The sequence below is a fragment of the Falco punctatus genome (genome assembly GCF_963210335.1).
Source record: "Falco punctatus genome assembly, chromosome: 1".
In the NCBI taxonomy this organism is placed as follows: Eukaryota; Metazoa; Chordata; class Aves; order Falconiformes; family Falconidae; genus Falco; species Falco punctatus.
Genome location: NC_137580.1, coordinates 54,016,733 through 54,039,367, shown reverse-complemented (window position 1 = coordinate 54,039,367; position 22,635 = coordinate 54,016,733). Strand labels below are relative to the sequence as shown.

The 22,635-nt window shown below is 35.8% G+C and overlaps 1 protein-coding gene across 4 annotated transcripts in view; it reads right to left on the bottom strand.

Annotated features, from left to right (window-relative positions):
• The window catches only part of CPEB2 (cytoplasmic polyadenylation element binding protein 2), a 55,661-nt gene that overhangs the window by 10,252 nt on the left and 22,774 nt on the right, over positions 1-22,635 (bottom strand). The window contains exons 4-9 of one of the 4 annotated variants that reach the window (XM_080378836.1): positions 20,170-20,220; positions 13,247-13,270; positions 9,349-9,519; positions 7,663-7,752; positions 899-1,017; positions 492-606 (exon numbers count right to left, since the gene is read on the bottom strand). In XM_080378836.1, coding sequence (XP_080234962.1) covers positions 492-606; positions 899-1,017; positions 7,663-7,752; positions 9,349-9,519; positions 13,247-13,270; positions 20,170-20,220 — 570 coding nt within the window. The remainder of the gene's footprint in view (positions 1-491; positions 607-898; positions 1,018-7,662; positions 7,753-9,348; positions 9,520-13,246; positions 13,271-20,169; positions 20,221-22,635) is intronic. The other 3 variants (XM_080378838.1, XM_080378837.1, XM_080378839.1) reach the window with 3 other exon arrangements.

Genomic DNA, 22,635 nt, shown 5'->3' with positions numbered 1-22,635 from the left:
CTATGTTTTTGCTTTGTCCATACTGGCAAAAGCAACTGCAACCTGAGTGTAGTAGAATAGTAGCTAACACACAATTACCAAAAACAGTAGCTAAAGCAAGTACAAATAGAGCTCCACATACTCATGGAGCATGGCAGAGAGGCTGAGGTTTTCATAGCCTTATTTTGAAAACAAACTCTTCTATGACGTGGTTTACACTACAATTTTTCTAACATGATCAAAATCTTTTCTACAGCTTTAGACATGTAACAGTTTCCAGTAAATCCCAGTGATGAACAGTAGTGACTGATGGGCAAAGCCAGATGAAAACCGTTATTAGAGAAATGTAAGAATACACAAATACTGCACTGTGGTTATAACTATCATGACAGTCATGTATTTTTATATGTATATATTTATAGCTATCCATACATAACTATACAAAAGAATGCATGGTTTAAATTATTTTTAGTAACCTTCTACTTTTAAAAATAGCCATAGATTACACTCACCAGCTCTTAATGGTCTAGGGACTCCTCCAACAAAAATTGTTTTTCGAGGATCAAGCGGCTGGGAACCATCCATCACAAAGTCGCTATCACTTAGATTCCAGGGACGGATCTGAACCTATTAAATTGGGAAAGGGAACAGTATGCTACTTTAAGTATTGCTACAAAGTGGATATATGTTTATCAGCTTATATAAACTGTCAGTCATAACCCCATTAGCTTAGCATGTCTAGGTGCTCTGTTTTAAACCTATTAAGTCAAAACACTACAATTTTAAAATCATTCAACTATTCCAGATGTTGAGCTCTGCCAATGGTAGTTTGCTTTTGATTATTTTCATCGTCATCGTTTCAAATGCAGCTTTAGACAGATGGCAGCTATAGCCTGCAGGCCATCTACTGTTTACTTACTGGCTTGTCCTTAATAGTAGGACTGGAAACACATAGATAGAGCTTTCCATCCTCTTCAATGCAGGCATCAATCAGGGCCTGAACAGAACTCTCTTCTTGGAACAGGAGGAACGCATATCCTGGAAATAAAAAGCCAAACCAACTGACATTTTTTCTCTTTATTTTTCTTAATCATCTTTGCCAGCGACTTTTCCATAAAAATGTGTTTACTCTAAAAGTAAAAGAAAGGCAAACCAATTCTTTGTTATTAGTCATCATCTTTGATTATGTACTACCTTGCCATGGTCAACACAACTTCTATCCTTAAAATAAGTGTCAAAAGAGACTAATAACCAAATAAAAGCAAGTATGTCTGATGTATCATATATTGGGAGACTAGGCTGAACATAATTCATTGGCAGTAACAGATATTATACAATGAAAATCCGACTTGGCACAAAGGACTAATCTCTATTCTAGAGATTAGATCAAAGTACTTTGTTACATAAGTGACCCAGCAAACCTCCCAAACACTACAAAAATAGGAATGAAAATGCTTATTTAATGCTACAGTAAAAACAAACAGCCAGAAAGACAAAGAACCTCACATTGGAATACTTTAGCAGTTACAGTATAATGACATATACAAAATTTGTTACTTTACAGGTGCTCGATAGCACAATTAGTGTTGTATTCTAAAACGAACTTTAAAAGGACTGTAAATCCACATTTCTTTCTGAGATTACTACCAAGTGTGGAATTGTCACACAAAGTTATGTTTTATTACTTGGATGGAAAAATAAATGCTGAAGCAGCTGCTCTAGAGTGGGCTTGGCCAGAGGGAGCATGGCCGCCTTACCAAGCCTTTGGAAATGATACTGTATTTCTGAGAGAACCTAGTTAACCACTGCGATTTCTTATTGCAGGCAGACAGTGTATGTCATCAAGGCAAAGATGGCAGGGTACACCTTGAAAAGCATTAAAGAACTAATGTGTTAAGAAGAATGTAAGTTTAGAGAAACAAATACATGACTGATTTTAGATATATGGGAACAAAAGTGAGATTTAAGGCCTATACTGGTCTTTCTAATAACTTGTACCTCATTTCTTACCCTTCATACCATAGTCCTATCACATCTTTCTACAAGGGATACATGACAAGGTTTTATGTATTCTATATTTTTATGTAAATTTAGTTTAGCTTCTTAATAAATATGCCTTAGGGAATCTCTGGGCTTGGGCTGAAGCATTTCCTTGTGAAGTCCATTTTTCATTGCTGAACAGTATTTTTTTTTAGTGACAATCTGTTTAATGTAAGCTTCATCAGTAATTATTTAGATTCAAAATCTGTTTTAAGGGAATATCTTTCAGTATTTATCTTGGAATTTAAAATCCAGGTGTTACCCATGCAAAATTTGGTCTGGCTGTAGTTTTGCTCCACACCTCTGGTCCTTTGATGATTTATTTACAATGCATTCTAGTTTTCTCCCCAAGTCTATCCTGTAGGAAGATAACCAGTTCTCCTGGTGAAGAAAACGGGCTACAGAAGATAATTCGCTCAGGTCCCACATTTTATAGCCATATACAGAGACAGACAATCCCTTCCAAAGAACGTTTGACTTGCACAGTCTGCTTACAAACCAATCTCCATCACTTGCTCTGGACCAGGGTGCGTTTTCTAGCACAAATCAATTACACATTAGCCACAGACTTCTCCAAAGAACAGCAGTTACATAGGCAACCAGCTTATATTCATCAGTGAGAAAGTGCTTGCAAAGGCAAACTACACTCTTATCTTACGTATTTCATTTAGACATCATAAATCAGGGCTCTTCTTGTTACTGTAGCTAGGCACAAACTTTACTCTTGCCCCCTTCTGCTTTCTCAATATATGCTTTTATTGGATTATTTTTCACCTCAACATCCATAACTCATGAACTACTGTGGATGTTTAACATCTGCAAAGCTAGTACAGTGGTGGTAAATCATGTATCATGAAAAAGATCGAGAGCCCAGCTAGTCTTTTTGGGTTAGTACTGAACTAATTATCACGTGTGATAGAAAGTACAAGTCACAGTGAAACATGGTGGGGATGTAGGTGAAGTGTAGGATGTGTTTTACTGTACTACAAAACAGCTTAACTCCCTATTTTCTTGGTTTTTTGGTGTACCACATCAGTCATTTAATTCTAAGAGCTTCACACCCAACAGCAACGCGAGTCTGTTTGCAACAGAAAAATAAAGCTACTCTAGTAGTTTTCTTTGAAGGAAGCTGCTTCATACTTTTGGGTCATAGGTACAACCAACAGTAGCAGGTCATGATCAGGTATTACATGTCGAGAGACAAAGCTTGAACGTTTTGTGCATATTCACAAGGTAAATATTAGATGAAACACAGATTTACAAAAATTTCCTGTTCATGTGCACCTCTACCAGACTTTATGCCTACTGTGTGAGCCAAAGTTTAGGTAACTGCTGTTAGTGTTTATCACTTGACTAATTCCTCTGCGTAACACTGGAACTATTACTAATACTCCAATTTTCAAAGGCAACCAGTGTGGGTGACTCTGATAATACATGTCCTCAGAAAATTACATCAAGTAATAAACAAATATTTCTGGAGATGATAATTGGCTTTAGAACTACATTTGCTGGTATCTAAAGATACTGTACTGGTTATAGTCATCCTTACTCTCAGCTGACAGCTGTCTTAATGAAACAAGACCAAGAAATTAGATATTTTTTTCTTTTTTAATGTATTGGGTCAGCACTGTAAACAGAAAGCCCATCAAGTAAGTTTGAAGGGTCCTAGCTATATTACCAAATTAAACTCTTTCAGTTTTTCTATTTATTACATATAGAAATAAAATCAAAAGCAAAGCATTCTAGACTGCATTCACAACGGTAGCTAACATGATTTTCTGAACAAGGTATAATGTCTGTATTTCACAGTAATATGGAAGTTTACCAGAAAGGAGGCTGCTTCTGCTATGCATTCTCTGTGTAGAAATCAGGGAGCGTCCTTAAATCCTGTCAAACTCCAGTTAACTCCTATTGCTAGTGGCTTAGAGAAGAAGTCAGGAAAAAGCAGTGCAAGCCAGCATAGCACTGCCTATGCCAGTCAGTACAGCTGTATTTTGTTTTAGGGCTGGTTCCTGTACTGTTCTGACAGACTCTCCCCAGAGGAGACTAAATGGCCTCAGTACAGTGCAGTTCTTGCCCACAGAATGCTACACCTCAGCTTAAATCAGAAAGAATCAGTGTAAACTACAGGTTAATACAGGCAACAGATCTGTATTTTATGATGGGAATAATTCACATTTGGGAAGGGCAACCAACATTTCATCTATTCCCCTTTAAAGAAATTTAATCACCATGTTAATTAAATTTAATCTTTAAAACATAATCTTTCATTTGTTCAGTTCAGTCATCATTGATGGAGAATTAACTCCAAAATACACCTGAACTGAAAAAAAGCAGGCTGATCCAATTGCAATGTTGGTGTTAGCTCAGGCACTTTTGAGTGAGGATTCACTTCGACATCCAAACACCTGTTTCTGTATTTCTGCAGTGACTGTGTTTAAGCTCCTACTGTAGCACAGAGATCCAGTTAATGTAGTCAGTGGTGACTGGACGGTTACTCAGCTGACCAAGTGGGACATGGAGGTGTCTAGCACCATTTATCCTCTGTAGGAGTTTGCCTAACCTTCAGCTGGTGCTCCAGAAAGGTGTGGGGCTTCAATAAGCACCACGCCACATGCGTGAGACCTGTGTGAATCTTTTAGATATCCTCAGTTTGGGTAAATGAATCAAGCTCAGTGTGCTTATGTTATGTTACGGTGACCTGAACAGCCCTCTATACTCCACTGACTGTATTGGCCAGATTCCCATTGATTAAAGGAAGCTTAAGACACTAATCACACATGAAGACACCTACAGTTACTTGACTGAATCCAGAGTTCAATCCTACCCAGTGTGATCATATAAGCTGGTAACATGTTAAACAGAACTTGTATGGATCTGGGGTTTTGCTTCTTAAACTAGAAACAGAACATTTTCAACCTGATTTTATTAGTCAGTTCTAAATTAGCAGTTAAGAACCTTGAATAAATGAAGCTACTGCACTACCGCTGTGACAGAAGGCAAGAGAAACACCCAGATGATTAGAAGAGGCTGTAGATACTGTCCTCTTTAAATCAGATTATCCTCTGTTTGATACGGACTATAAATAGTACAGAGCACACAGAACAACTGGGCATATTTTAGAAGGCCTTCTTTGGATTTGCATATCCTCATAGCACCATTTCTTTGAGAGTTTCGTTATCATACAGAGTCCTCAACTCAGCGACTTGCTTTGGACATGTGTATTGTTCCATAAATACTTATTTGCCAACTACGTAGTAACAGGAGCTAGGACAAACAGTGGCAAGTCAGAAAGGAAGGAATTCTCCATTACAGCTGGCAGATTGCTTACAGACTTTGTCCTTTGATCTCACAGAATAATATTTTTTTCTGCTTCAGAACAGTTTCCTTGTAAGATCAGTGTGAAGTTTTTAAGATTCTTGTTTTCTTTGGGCCTTTGTGGTGAACCAACACAAAATGTAATTATTTAAGAACAAGCAGTTGGTTTTTCTCAGGAGGCAGCCAGCCTTGATGGATCAGGACATTTTTTGCATTTCTTCAAGCAAGGAAATGCTTATTATGAACTCGGCCTTCCCTCAGGACTTTCTGTAAGCAGAGAGCCTGGAAGTAACCACAGCCTAGAAAATGGAACAAGACTGAAAAAAACCCAAGCAGGCTGTATCTCTTCACCACAGAGAAGACTTATGTAAATCAGTTCAGAACTGAATGATTCTGCAGTCTTTGGAAAGTAATACTATGTCAAATATCTAATGTGACTGAACAAACAAAAATGTTTGTTCTGAATTGACTCCACGCACAGTAACAAATTAGGAAATTAAGATGAAAAATAATTAATGAACTCCTTGGGCTAATATAGTATATATTTCTAAATTGCTACTTAGTGATCAACCTCAAAGCCTTCTCAGTATTTATCCTACCTTTAGCAGTTTCAGACATAATTTATGTATACATGGCTTTTGCCTGCACATGCAAGTCATACTTGAAGACAAATTTTTAAGAAATTCTTCTACAAAATAATCATAGGGCATATCTATTGCACTGAAAAAAGCAGATATAAACACAGTAATATTCAACAGTTAATGGTGAGCTCTGTTTCCAGAGTATCTACAAGGAGAAACCTACATTGTATTTTAAATGTGTTATGCTACATTACAAAATGATATTGAATAATGTATTAAACCGAAAATTAGAATGAAGTTTTAACATTGAAGAACAGTAAGTGCTATGAAGTTTCAAATAAGGGTAAGTTAACCATGGGAAATCAACAGTTCATAAGTGTTTCCTGCATTAATTAGATCAACAGAATGGAGTTCTTCTATTTGTATTCCCTGCTTTTAAGAAGCTCTGTTTACATATTTTTTTTTTGTGTTAATTATAAATATTTGATTATCAAAAGGTTTAACAAATGAGGAAGTCTGGAAACACATCCTTAAAACATTTGGATGCTGAGACAGGACTATCTCCTTGGAAATGAATGCCAGAATCTGTTCCTTTCAGGTAAGAATATATTACATCTTCCTCTATACATTCATCACAGACTCTGCAAGATGCATCTTCCTGAAACAGTTCTTCAATAATTTCTCTTGGTAATTTATGGAGAGATAAACTGCTTAGGATAATCAAATTTAACTTGACAGCAGCTTTGTGTATCATGCTGACAATCAAAGAAGCCAAAGTCTCTTTGTCTGTCTTAGAATTTCCATGTAGTGTTAATAAATACTATACAAATACTTTCAGTTCCATTTCCCACTCTTTAGAGGGCCCATCCAGGATAATAATCCTGTTTTTTCCCCCAGCATAGATGATCACATAAATACATCAGTTTATAAATCACAATCAGTTTATAAAGGCACTATACCTACATTTGTCACATCCAGGGAAGGAAGGAATTGCTGCATTCTCTACAAAATGAGTAATCTCTGCATTGCTTTCATATATAGATCAGGTTTTTGCATTTATTTTAGATGTACCAATATGTTATTGTACATGTACGGAGCTATGCTACATAATTTAATTACTTAATCGACTGAATGGCTTTTCCAACATTTTGTAAGTGTTATTAAAAAAAGATCTAGTCTAACAGCAACACTAGAAATAGTTAAAAATCAGTATTTAATAATTTATCAAAAAAGATTAGTGCTTCAAGAGGAAGTTCACATTACAAAACTGAAATAAACAACATTGATTATCTTGAAGAGGTAACCAAATATATTCTTCTGAATCCTGCCTGTAACTTCCTATCTAAATTTTTATTTAGATCTATTAATTGGATTATTAGAAAATTTTTGTCTAAGATTTAGTCTTAAACATTTGACCAAATTTCAGTTTTGGAAACTAGACATAACTGAAAATACAGAACTTTGGATTAATGACACATATTACTATGTAACACTGATCTGATATATGGGAAATCAGAATATGGAAGATCCTTCAGGAGTCCTGCCCTGAACCAGGCACAATACTGAAACAACACTCTCAGGGTTTAGACTTGGTATGTAAAGGAACCATGTCTGAACCTGCATTGAAACTGTAGAATCAACTGTTCACGGGGACTGTAAATTATACCCATTGGAAAATGATGAGACAGTTTCCCAGCATAAGATTTGCATTCCATGCCAGGTCAAAACCTTTCAACTCTCTTACCTTTTGGTGGAAAATAGGACTTGCTTTCTGCTTTGTGAGGCCAGTCTACTACCAAAGGCCCAAATCGTCTGAAGCTAGCAGTAATTTCATCTAAAAGAGGTACAATAGTTGCAATTAAAATAAATGACACAACTTAATGAAAAAGTACTACCAAGCAAAGATCTTTGTTTATAGCAATGGCTAACATTTCATGGAAAAAAAAAATGAACAAAATTTCCAACTTTCATAAACAAAAAACTTAAATAGACACATCTTCCAAAGCGTTAATACTTATGTAATGTATTTCTGATTATTTTAAGTCTACATTTGTTTTTTATTGCTTAATAACAGGAACATTGCAGAAGCATATGGGTAGCTATAGGCAGTGGTAAAATCTGGTGTGGTTCCTTAAAATTCAGAATCAGTTTTGAATAAAATCAAAACAATTTTCTGTTTAGTCATGTACAGTTCAAAGCTTTGTAGGTAGGTACTCATATAATATATGCCACCATGATTATCATGCTAGCAGTTTCCAGCAGATACCATGCACAGAAACTTAAAATTGCCTATTTAGAGGTGGTTCTAACACAACCATAAATAGTGCTGTTGCAAGATCTGCTATGCTCTATGCACAACTTTGTGATGTCTTTCTATCCCAGCTACTTTCCTTCCTGTCGCTGACTGTAAGAACCTTGGCCATGAGGAAAAAATTAAACCACTCTAAAATCTACAAGAGCAATAATTCACCAGACACAAATATGCTCCATTCCTTTCAGTCTCATCCTGCCGTCAGAATGTAAGCAGGCAGGGGAGAGGGAAAATATATTTGTATTAAGGGCAACAGTGCACATTTGAATTAGAAGCTAAAGAGCATCAAAAAAAGTTGAAGTATATCAAAATATACCCCTTAAGTACATTGCAGGAGAGCATCACAATGAAGATGAAACCAAAACATGGTCTTTCCATGTCTGAAGGTTAATTAACCACAGTAGGTTATTTGGTTTGCAAGTTACTCTAGGATTACAACGAACTTCGTAAGGGGACTTCTGTTTACATTACAAAGCTAGCATGTAATTTACATTTATCTGCGCAGGAGAAACCCACTACTAAACAGAATAATTACTTCAAATCAGCACTATTGTACAAAGCTATTCCAACTGCATCACATAACAATCCCAAGCTTCTGTGGCACATTCTATGTTCAATGCATCACAGAGCGCTCTGCCACTTGACCTTCCTCTGCCCTAGTTGCTCTATTTATGAACAGGAATAATATTAACCTTTCTAAACCACTTCTGAGATCTTCAGATAGCAGTAAAACAGAATCTAAAATTCAAGTATGAATGTAAGTTTTCTGCGAATAGAGAAAAAGCAGACACAGATAGCGGACACTATGGAAGGCTAAAATGTATTTGAAAGGAATACGCAAGCTAAGCAGGAGCACAAATTCCAGGCATCACATGCAACTCTACAATGTGCAAATGCAGAATCAGAGACAACTGAACCATCTCAAAACCGGAAGAGATGGATTACATCAAATGTTATTAAGCTCAACATATCCCTCAACTCTTATTAAAAATACAGCAGTTGTAGCTTTTTACACAACATTGTTTTTCTGGGTGGATTATTCCTACGACTTCATTTACGTTATTCAAAATCCTTCTCCCTCCCTCCAAACTCAGTTTCCTTAGTTTTCAGGCAGCTCACCTTCATCAATATCTGGTGGAAGACCTCCAACAAACACTTTCCGGGAAAAACGCTCAATTCTTTCTCCATTCTGATGAGCTGAATAGCAGGTAGGTGAATTCAAGACTCCAACTTGATCACTATGACCATCGTCCAGCAAACCATCATCTATTGGGAAGAGGGAAGAACGGCCTTAAAAATAAAAGATAATATTACACATTAAAATAATTTTGTGGCAGTAGATGGCTACGTAATATTGGGGTATGGGGGAATATCAGTCTGGAAAGTAAAAATGAAAATATCAAGATATTAGAAAAGTACACATTAGTTTAAAGAAAAGCTAAGAAAATGAAAAACGTATTAAGATTTCAAAGATTGCAAGCCGACATCACTGTAAGCATACTAATTCACACTACATTATACTGTAGTTACTCTGCTGCATCCAGTAGGAAAGTAGTAATTTGTTTTTAAATAAAGGGTCTTATTTGTGAAGAGAACGTATTAAGGGCTTCTTAAATGACTTTCATTAGCTTCAAGTTAAATTGGTAACTTCTATCACCTGAATGACTAGTGCATGTCTAAAACTCTTACACTTTAATTGAACAGAGGGAAACAGAAAAAACATGTACACAGTAAGAAGCTTCAAACAGGTATGTTTTTTCATTTCTTTTAAAGGTATCTGAAGTTGATAATGTAAGAATGGATTTAATTTCTAAGAAAGCAAAAGAGAATTTTAATAAATATGCAAATTGTAACACTTGAAAAATGAGTCACAGTGCTTATTTACCCTTCTTGCTCTCAAATTCACCCATTGTGGCGGGAAGCCTTGTGGTGGTTCCTAACATGTAGCAATCTACAGTAAGACTATAATTACCCTGAAAAGCACATGTAAAATCTCAAAAGTTTACAGGATGGCTTTGCAAATGCAAACTGATCAAAGCAGATGTATAGATAGCGTGTGGGGGTAAAACTGTGGTAATTCTGTCCCAGTTATTTCCCCCCTATTTAATATTTACAAATTTTAGAGAACTCCAAAACGAAGACACTCAGAAGGCCTGGATATGCTTATTCACACTTTCACTGCTTTAGATTAGCAAAAATTAATTACAGTTTCAAATTCGAAGTCAGTATTTTAACTGAATAGTCCCAAAAGAAACAGCTTTGTGAGGCAAAATAAATACCCCACATCACCGTTTCTTCTGAAGTGCAATTTCCCGTTTCTCTCACTCATTTCTTAAATAACTATTTTAATTCAACTGTTTTCCAAAAAAGCAAGCAAACAAAGCCAAAAGACAACCTAGCACACTTTTGGGAAGCAAGTTAATTTTCCACCTCCAAAAGCCAACTTCTTCCAGATTTACCCACTACAAATATGTACGTAGGAGCAGTAGGTCCCTGACAGCTGAGCCTGCAGTACCTTAGCTGTAAGCCATACTGCAGTCTCTAACTTCTGTCCCCTCTCAGAGAAACACTACCAGGGAACACCTGCAGACATTGTGTTTATCAGCTAGGGGTGATAACAGTATGCAAGCCATTCACTTCCAGAAGACCACCTGAGAATCAAATGCTTAAAGACAAGGCTGGAGAACGAACAGCAAGCATCATGAGCAACGAACTGTGCTGTGGTGATGTCTAATGACCCTGATTTGGTACCTAAATCCATAATGAAAATATCGTACAACAAAACTACCAAGTAAGATGATGGAAAACAACCAAACGTAATAAAATGTCATGAAGATCACAAAATTAAAAGCAGGACCAAAGGACTGTACTAATTAACAAAGACTGTAACCACAACACCTTTATGGTGACATTTCCCATTTATGTCTTAAGTAGGAGTACAGCAAATGCACAAAACTGCAGCAGGCTCCTCCTTGCCATTACGAATGGTGATATGCATATTTGAGAATATGACTAGTGTGGAGCAAGTGACAGCATCCTTGTTTGCCATCATAAAGATACATTCAACAGCTAGATAACACATCAGTAGAGTGGCCTTCAGAAATGGAAGCGTGTAGCTGGTGCTCAGTGGGCAGAAAAGTGAGGAAACAAGGGAGAAACAGTAAGGTAACACAGTTGGAAAAAGCGACCAGGCAGATTCTTCTTGTAAATCATCTATTTAGACATAAGAGGAACAAGATCATGCTATGAAGACTACCGCAGCTGAGTAATGTGGATGTGAGTTTCAGTTATTAAGACTAATACGAATGATGAGATCTTAAAGATATATATAAGAATTGGGAAGATCTGGTTACACTCTCAAGAAAGGGGGACATAAAAAATTACTGATGTGAATGATGATGAAGATGGAGCTGTTATAGTAGTGCCAGTGAAAGGAAAAAGTGGCTAAAGGAAGAAATAAAACTCAGATTGGAGGAACTCGTAGGAAGGGGCAAAAGTGGAAATTTTAAGGATTTTTCACTAATATATTGTGAGCTATTCTTAACATCTTAAATCTAAAATGACTAATTTAGCTGGGTTATCTTTATAAAAAAGAACACAGATTTGCTCGTTACCTCTTCAAGTCTCTATACTGCAGGAAAAAAAACTTAAATGACTTAAAACCATGCCAATTTTAATAAACCTGTTGGCATCAGAATATTGCCACAAAAGCATTCAAGCATGTGTGGCGTGGTCAGGTTTTAATTCTCATTTTTTAAAAAACAACATGCAATTTATACTTAAGGGAGATGTCAGTTCAGACCACAAAAATGATGTTTTTGTGTTTCTCTAAAAGTACTCAGACAATTCCAACTTACAATATACACAAGTATACAGAGGAAAAACCATCAAAGAATAATCCTCAGAATAACTGATTTTTCACCCACAGACCAATGTTAAAAATCTAAGAACAACAAGAATCTAAGGTGGTTTTCCCAGTACAAATTAAATCATCAGAACATATTCTGAAGTAATACCACAGAGACCAGTTTTACTTCAATGGAGTAAAGGTTTGCCAAAAGCACTGTAACTCCTCAGAGAGCTAAAATGACACAGAAGACAATGGATTAACACATTTAGAGTAACATGCTCTATGTGACTCCTAGTATTTTCTTCTCCCTCCTCTTCACTTCTAAACATCTCTCAGATGAATATAGCAAAGATGTAATTTGCTAGGCTTTCCACATTTCTCCCAATGACTGTGAATTAAAAGGATAAGCCCTTTCAAACACTTGTTTCTTTTTGGTTTATGACAATGCAAAGATTTAGGCAGAATCTGCCAGGAACTGTCAAAACACAATTGTACTGTTACATACATTGGCCGTGTCTAGATCATCATTCCTCTTTACATCAGGGCTACCAAGCAATCAATTATGAATCAAGATCAAGAAAGACACGCATGAACTTATGTGTATGTTGTGAATACTGCAAGCTATCAAAGACCTTGATGTTTTTGATGCACAATTTACATGGTCTTTATAACAACTGCAGGTCACATCCTCCTATAGTTACATCACTATAGCTTTTCCAAGGTCAGTGAGCATATATTGGCTTATACTACAAAAATCTGTTTACTAAGAATTGTCTATCACATTTCTTGCTAAGTTTATGGAAGGCTTTTAGTTTTTACTCTGTACACTACCACTTCTACAGAAGCAAGAGAGTTAGAACAATGAGCAAACTGTATATTTTTAAAGGAAGCAACGACTACTAGCAGTAGCCACTAGCATGAGCTAAATTATGATTAGAACTACAGTGTTTTAACTGATTAAAGGATTTGTAATTCAAACTCCTGAAAGAGATCAATGCTCCTAACAATCCAGACTGCATCCCTCCTTCCCTCACCCCCTCCATCTTCCCCAAACTAAGACAACATACAGATAAGCGTTTACAATCAACAATCTGGATTAATTAATCATAACGATCAGTAACAGCTCAATCAGAATTAATTGTACTGTAACAAACAGAAGTGAATTACCTCGTCTTCGCCCATAACTCCTCGCTGCATGCAAACAAAGGACAAATTGTAAAATGTCAAATAACTGTATCATGCCCACATGCTAAAATATTTAAGATACAAAGAACTATGTGGGTAAGCGGTAAGTAAAAATCTGCATCGGTACTTGCTACTGATAATTGTAGATGAAAATGCATTAAACTAAAGTCTCACTTTACCATACTATTTTACACTAATTTGACATTAGCACCAGCTGTAAAGAACATATTTCAACATGTCTTTATACTTGATCTTAACTTCATGTTAATTAGGGATGCATAAATTATAGTATCATTGTAATTCATCCTCACAAATGTGATCCATATCTTACACAAGTGTCTAAATAACACACAGGGTAATGAAATGGTAAAAAGGAAAATACTACTTTAAAAAGCACGTAGCAAGTGTTAAATTAATCACAGAAACATCCTGGTCCATGGAACAGTTTGTACAGTCCTTTGCAGTGTCAATACAAATGCTATAAGCCGTGACCTCCCTTTTTCATGAAAAGACCTAGCAGAAAATTAACCGCAAGGTTTTGTTTGAAACAAAAGACTCCTTGTGGTAGCAAACAAAATCAGGGCACAAGTCACAAGAAATAGCATTGTATCAAAAACACTGCACAAAGGCAAAGCAACAATTTCTGACAGACTGCAAGTAAATCCAAGATTTTCTTAACTTCTGAGTTTTGCAAGATTTTTAAGGAAATCACGGTTATAGCTACAGTTCAGAAGACCATACTGATTGCTTCTCTGCCTGAAAGCTAGGAAACTAAAAATAGACAGATTACTAATACAAAAACTATTAAGCTGTGTGTAATTTCTTAGTTACATTTCCACAAAGTATTTTCTGTTCCTGTTTCACAGACGTTGTATCTCAGAAAGATTACTATCATCATTACAGCACTGTAGTTAAATATCCAAATAGAAAATACCACTATAAACCATGATGTTACAGCAACAGTTATAAACAAAGATTGCTGTTTGTTGGCATCACTGTTTTGATTTTATTAGTACTCCACACATAGATGTCCCTTAAAAAGTGAATGTGGTTCTGGGACACAGGCTCATAAATTCAGTGATTCATTAATGTCCTTTGCTGTTCTGTTCTTATATTATTAAATACTTACACCCTGGTACCTCCTATTTGCACAGGGTTTTTCAAAATTTTGAGTAAGTACAATGGCTTTTTTTACCCCTTTGTTATCTTGACCCCTTCCTACTAGGAATTCACTGGACTGCTTACAGAATTCTGAAAAACTCTCTCCTTGTTTTTTCTCCCTTAAAACTGTTGATTTTTTACACAACAGTCATCATATTCCTATCCGACTTCCACTGAAATCCCTTTCAAAATTATTTGCTTTCATCTGAAAGAATAACTATTGACGAGGACAATCTTTGGCTTAAAGTTTTTCAGATCCTCTTTCTGCTAGTAAGCCAAAACAGAAAACCCTGCTTTTGGAAACGGACCTTGGTGTCTAACCAAGTAAGAACACCTAAATTCGGATTTCCCAAACCAAAACATAACAGTCTTCTGTGCAATTAGCTTGCTCATTGGTCTCTGCATGCAACTGCAACGGCAACTAATGCCAAACTTCAGACTCGTTTGCCCCTGAAGCCAGGCACAAGGCACACAGTTCTACATCAGCGTCGCAGCATGTACAAATCCTTTCTGACTCTTGGCCCATGCGACTTCCACATAGCATTACCAGTAGTGTCACTAAGCTGTTGTCTAACCCCCGTATGACTTTTTTTTTTTTTTTTTTTGTCTTCCAGAAATAAAACAAGAGTAACCAGGGAAAGGTCAAGTGCACCACACCCCAAACAGTAACTGCAGTGCTGTGTTCTCTCTCAGAAAAGTAACACACAGATGCATATTAATAAGCATCTTTTGGCATAACCATAGTAATTTTCCTTATCTTTTGCCACTTCTGCTCTTTTCTGCCCACCAAACCGGCTCAGCTATTTTCTTGTATTTTAATAGTTAGGGCAAGCTGATACACATAAAAATAATTTATTACAGAACACCTGAACTGCTTTTCTTTGTGCATTTAAAAATATACAAAAGTAATTTGAAGGAGAAACAGAAAGGGATTACTGAAATGCTAAAAAAACCCCAATGCAATTCAGCTTAAAAGGGTAGCTGCTGCAGTGTATTATATATATAGAAATGACAATGACGTACCAAAGTTACCTGTGTATTCTTTGCTTCAGCAAAACAAAGAAATCATAAAAAATGGGATAATGGCTGTACTTGATGTTGTCACATTGTTTACTTTACTTGTACAGCAAACCCCCATCCCTGATATTTATCAGTCTTGTCCATTTAGATTGCAAACTCATTTGGGCAAGGATTTTCTGTCACTTTGCATCTAGAAAAATATGATCCCACTTTTAGACAACCAGTAGGTCATAAAAACCAAAATACATGGTTTTGCAAAACTCAGGGTTTTTTGCTATTTTTATCCAGACTTTTAAGACCACAGTGGTTATATTACAGGTAAGTTCTAATAACAGTAAGTGCAAAGTCTTAACTGTTACTAAAAATGTTTAAGCAAACATCCTATCTTCATAGAACTTCAGTTTTTTAATCTCTTTGTATTCCATACATACACATATATATATATTTATAAACTTTCTTTCAAAGGCCAGATACTACTTGTGAAAAGTTCCACTGAATCAAACTTTTAGTACATTGTAAGAAAGGAGATTCTTCCTGAAGATACTAGATTCAATTAGAAATATTTCTGTATTTATTAAAAGAACATACATGTTTTATGCCTTTCGGAGCACATATGCTTCTGTATAGAGCATGCAGTCTGTATAAATATACACATTATATATTCACCTGTAGATTCAGATATACATACAGTTTTTTAATATATATGTATTGAATATATACATCTACATAATTAGGGCATATGTTTAGATAAATAATTGCAGGGGAGACAGCCCTCAGGGACAGGCCAGACACCATAGGCAAACACTTGATTTACAAGAACAAAAAAAGGAGAGATTAAACTTCTTCCTTCCTTCCCAAACATTCAAAGAGTAAGTCATACAGAAATACTTCTTCTATCTTTTAGTCTATAAAGCTGGATATCTTAATTAGCCAAACACTCTGAAAGATTTCAGATGAGTGAGAAAGTACAAAAGAGATACTTTTAGTCTAGAAATTTACATTATGCAACACATGCAAGAAGTATAATGATGCCAAATAAAAATTCATTCCAATAACATTGGAACCTTCCAACATTAATAGTGCTGTATATACAACAAAGATGCTCCCTTTAGTTAAAACCTTGTTTCTGTATCCCTGAAGTTGCATACTAATAAGGCTTAAACCTGTCCAAAAAATTAATACCCCCTTCCTGCAATTTAAATCAGCTCAGAGATAAAAATATGAGACAGAAACACTTTTTGTGCATTTTTATCTAACATCAAGACAATATAAATGTAACTTTCTACATTATGTGACCAATACTATTACACAGATAGTAAATGGATCATTTCTACTATATTCAGAAAGATATTTGAAATCTGTATCAGAGACCAAATATGTACATATTTGAAGAACTCAGCTGAAAGACTGAGCTGAATTAAAAATGTTATGTTATACAAAAGGAAAAATTACTAGGCAAGCTTTCTATATTTAAAGATAACTATGCAATTTATGATAGAAGGTAAGATAAAATACTATCTGTCACTAGCCTTCCCGATTTAATGATCAAATAGTGACAGTGAAGTAATGAAGCCTTGAAGCCCTTTTCATTTATACCTGTCATTTAAAAGAAACCCATAAACAATTGTGGCAAAAAATTCCCAAGGGTCTAGACTAAAAGTGGTAGGTGCCCGACTCCCATTTTATTCTATTGGATTTGGGTGCCTAAGTTCTATTAAGATTCGTTTAGAAATCACATCTTTATAGATTTTAAGGCTGAAAGAGATCGTTATGACCATTTAAGTTTGGCATGCCTAACAGACTACAGAAACTCATTTAGCAATTCCTGTACAGGAAGTTTAATAACTTCTCTTTGAAGCAAAACACCTTTTTTTTCAGAAGCATAATCAGCTATAATATCTTTCAGATGGAAAGTCTTATACTCCCTTGTTAAATTAATCAAATGGTGAATTATGTTTCAATAGCCATTAAAAAAATGCAATGCATTAAAACTACAAAAGGGGGGGAGCCTTATAATGGGGAAAAAACAGCCTACACCTCAACAAATTGGGCTTTTGTGTAGTTACTTGATACAGAAAGGTTCTACGTTGGCAATTAAAGATGTACGCAGGTAAACCCATTCCAAAGTATACCTTTTTGACTTTTGAGAGATAACAGTCATTAAAAATGCATTGCTTTTTCACAGCTTAAGCTGAAACAGATATATAATTATCAGACATATAATTTATTAAAACACATAAATCAGCTTTTCTTGGTTCATTTCATTAATTTAAATAATGAAAACTAAATATTAATATTAGGTACAGTTCAGTAAGTACACTTTAAATGACCTGGAAAAGATCTATCATTTAAGAAGAGGAAGAACTAGCTAAAAGTAAGTTTTATCTAGAAGTGCTTAGTCTTAAGAGGGTTGAGGAATGCCAGCCTGGCTCATGTCAGAACCTTACTGGGGCCCAGAGAAACTGGTCCATTAAAATCAAGTTAACTAAAATCCCGTGAGGCTAATGATCTAGTCTTAAGTATTAGTGCACACATAGAAGGGCCCAGGATCCTTAAAAATGTTGGTGCTTTTCTTTCACAAAGGTCTGGTATTCCTGCTCCTCCTTGTAGTGACTGCTACATTTACTAGAGAAAGGAAGGGACAAATCAGTCTCTGGATTACCAGCTCTCCTCTTCACTACTCCTCCCTCTGAGGCACCAGTTACAGGGATACAGAGGCGTTAGCTTGAATCCACTTAAGCAGAGAAGAAAACTGGTCTACAACTTTATCAGCAAGTGTTCAAGCCATAATTCTGATTACCACACATTTGGCCCCTCAGTTCACCCTAATAAAGAAAGGTTGTGCAGAGTCTGAACAGCTGGAGCTTCCCAAAAGCTTCTTGAGCTGTGAGGAGCTGCAGTTCAGACACTCCAACTTGAAATAGCTCTGAACAGCGTACATGATTGCACTGGACTGCACTGATGAGTACATCAGACTCTTCAAGCACATGGCAGAGAGCTTAGTTATCTAAGGCTCCACATTAAATTCTGAAGCACACACCTAAAAATTAGGTGTTGCAGCACCTGTATTTTAGATACGTAAATTGTTATGTTTATTTCACCTACTGAAGGCTGGAAATAATATTGAAGCTTTTAAACAGGAAAGCTGTCAAATTAAGTGCTAACTCCCAAACTACAGTAAAAACTATTAGTAATAGTAACAAACAATATACTCTTCAGTGCATATTCTAGCTCTGTGATAAGGTTTTCAGGATAGACTGATACCACTGAGATGGATGCTTCCAATGTCCATGATAATAGCAAAAACCTTTTTCCATAGAGTAACAATGCTTCCCACATGCTCTTTTAGCGTACAAAACTATAAGGAGAAGCTCACCATTTTAAGTATTAAAACAGTAAGAATTTCTTACACTGATTGCATTGAAATATTTCACAGTTCCTCGTAAGATTACTTAGTTTTTAATACCTTCCCATCTAACAGCAGATTATGGCAATCGCACATACACCACCTCAACAAACCACGGTGCATAAGAGGTCTTATTCTTGCTGTTAAATACAGACAGTTAACTGTTGTAACATCAAGCACATCAACATTCAATCTACAAGCATCAGGATTATGGCCTGTGGGGGCTAAACACTGATTTTATTTCAATATTTAAGTGGCTGTTTTCCCTTTTCAAGATACCCTGTTATCTTGAACAACTATTCAGTACCAAAGGATCTAATTCTTCAGATGTCCATTGTGCAGTATTTTCCTTTACTGGGTATGAACCTAAACCTGAATTTCCTTAAAATTTTAAACATTTATTCAGTGTTACACACGGGAAATTAGGCATTTTATATCCATTTGCACAACTGCAAATGACTGTGCAGAAGGGTAAGTTTAAAAAAAAAAAAAAAAAAAAGCTCCACAGAACTACAAATCTGAAATAACTATTCCAACCGTATTTTTTAATATTTAGGTCTTTACTGGTTAACATTTAGAACCATCGAATCACTGACAAAAGTATAGTTGCATTGTGTGCAACAGCTTCCACATTTTCCAATCTGGAGAAGTTGTGTCATAGGTCTAATTTTTCCTAATGTAGAAAACATTTCAGCGTGAAACCCCTGATTTATTATTGACTTAGATGGATTACCAAGCTCTGCTTCCTTCTTTAGCCTTGAACAAAGGCTAAAGTTCATGCCTTCACTGAGTAGCAGATGTTCATGGAGTTTGACCTACTGGGAGAGGAACGTGAACATGAACTCCAACTTCAGCATGTTTCACAGTCAGAAACATATTTGACAAAGCCAGCTCCAAAACCCCCAACAAAAATAAAACGTTATTTCACACAGGTGTAATAGAAAGTATCCAGTTCACCCTTTATTTACACAAGATAGAAACCCATGCATTTCTAGCTTTCTCATTTTTCTAATTCCTGTTTCTGTATAACAGATTTATAGCAGATCTTTGGAGAACATGCCACTGGTTTACTTGAGAACAAAAAAGAATAGCGCATCATTACGAGCATTTCAGATTTCAAATAAGCTAGATATAATGAAAAGCTGTTGCAAGATTAGCTGTTGCCATTCACCTCTAAAAAATGGCAACAGTCCCATCAGTGTTGAAGACTAGAGGCAAGTAATTCAATAACAGAATATAATAGTATAATTTTATACCAACATGTCAGATTTAAGCTAAGCTAGAGATAATTAGAAACTGTTATAAGATTAGTACTTACCATTTAACATCAGAAGATTGTCAGTCCCTGGATGTGGATAACTCAAGCGACCTTAAAAGAAAACAAAACCCAAAGAACAAAACAAAACAAATGCAGAGGTTTTAGCTACTATGCTAGAAAAAAAAAAATATGAAAAAGCACTGCTTAGAATTTAAGTATAAACTGTATTTCCAGTTTGCCTAAGTGAAATAAAGAGCTAATATTTAACTCCCAAGCACATTAACCAACAATACCCTTGACCCAAGTTAAAGCTGACAAGAACAGACTTCTTAACCTTAATTCTCTGGTCATAAGATCTGCAGTGTGCTTTGGGATCAGCTTCAATAGGATAAAGCCACTTTTTGTTTCATGACACCCAGAAATAGTGCTGACTGCTTTAGTCTTCTTCTCTTTCATAGTGACTGAATAACTGTACTATGCACATTGCTTAACAGAGTGGCATTTCTACAGTTTAGTACTTCTCCACTGAATCAATTTAAGAAAAATTATGTTAATAGGAATTAAGGCATTACAATATTATTAACCAATTTATGACTGTATCTTGGTGTATTACATAGAACCATAGTATGTAATATTTTTCAGTAAGCCTGGCAAAACTAGAGTACTGGTTTATCTACAGAATTAACAAAACTAAAGAATATGATAAATAACATTTTCAATATTTTATATTGAATAAAAATTACATTAAAACCTCATTTCCTGACATTAGAACTTTTGAAGTATTGCATTTTACTACGCTGGTGGCACGTTATACTTTAATAGTTAAATGAATGGTTTAAAATGCACAGCTGAAGTGCCTGTTCACTACAAATTCCTTTTTATTAAAGGAGACTTTTTCTATTTACAGGAAGCTGCAAACATACCAGTAGTGCACACTGACCTAGAGAGACATTTACAATAGCTGCTGTGTTTGGAAGAAATGTGCTTTAATGTGCAAAAGACTACATTTACATCTATCTTGCTATTTAAAGGTACTTGCTTGCTTACTTATAGTATATGAGCGTATAATAAAAAATACTGTAACATAAACATTTATATCTCTTGGAGGAAAAGAGAACGTTTGTGGAGGCATAAAGAAGAATCCAGTCAGGAAAAAAATGGGTGTTTAGAACTGACACAGGTTTCAAGAGGAATATATATACAAGTGGCTTGCAAAATGTACATATTACTAAGACACTGTCATACCCTAATGAGGCTCACTCAATCTAAAAAGAAACACAGGGGGGAAAAAAGACGGGGGTGGGATGGGGGGTGAGGGGTGGCCACGACCAAATCAGCAATCTATATATAAGGTTGTCTAACTCTGGTTCCCCTCCCCTACAGTTGGTAAACCTATGTGATTAACAGCAAAAGTAGAAACTTCTTGGAACAGTAGTTCTGTGTCCCTAGGGACACCTTTGGCATTGGATAAAACACCTTTTTCATGAAAATCTTTGAGTAATAGGGTTTAAGTTTTGTTCTTCCCCTTTAGGAAACCAGTATGATAATTTTCAACCAAAAAAATATAGAAAAAGCATACATTATAATAAATTCTTACACTCAAAACTTCAAAATGGTAAGATTAAGATAATTTAAGATATTTTATCCAGCCTTATTATTTACAGGCATTGTGGTAGAAAGATTTTCATACAGCCATGGACTATTTCTCCTCCCACAGATTTCATTATAAGAATGGATGATATCAGAACGCCTGCAGATTAGGTAGGACCTATGTGCTTTGGAATTTGAAAGTGTGGAGAAAGTGATGAAGGGCAAGGGCAGCCTCCTGGAAAAGGGCAGATGAATGCAACCCAAAAGGACTCGGCTGTCTTCTCTAATTTCTACAGAATTTTTGAGCAGGCTTAGGGAAGTTACTAAACAAAAATCTTTGTAGGAGCCTCTGTCTTCATATTCCTTGTCTTCAAGATGTCCAGTTTCAACCTATAAGCCACATTTTTGTCACGCCAAACATTTACAGCTGTATCTAATGTTTCTTGGAACTACAAATATTTTGCCCTGCTGGTACAACAGGAAAAGAATTAGGAGCAAAGCAACCTTAAATTGCAGTGTGGGAGCTGCCACTGGTTTGCTCACTTTGCTTTACTTCTTAGTTCTCTGGTCTACAAAAGTAATACTTATTTGGCTAACAGCAAGGATTTTACAAGATTATTTACTGTCATCAGCATGTTCATATATTGTGCTACAGAAATATTCGCAACAATATGAGCTTTTTCTTGTACAGCAGAATGCTGTATCTAGATTAACAATTGAAACCATGAGAAATTATCTCATCTTGAACCTCCTGAAGTCTGTGGTGACAGTCTTTCTCCCTGTCTGTATACATTTATCTTCTTTTCCTATTCATCAAAAGAACCAAAAGATATATATTTTCCTGTAATTACTACAGGCCTAGCAGAAGAGAGAAGCCCAGGAGTGTCAACACCTGGCAAGGAAAACTGTTTCAGAAGACATTCTGGGTTTACAACT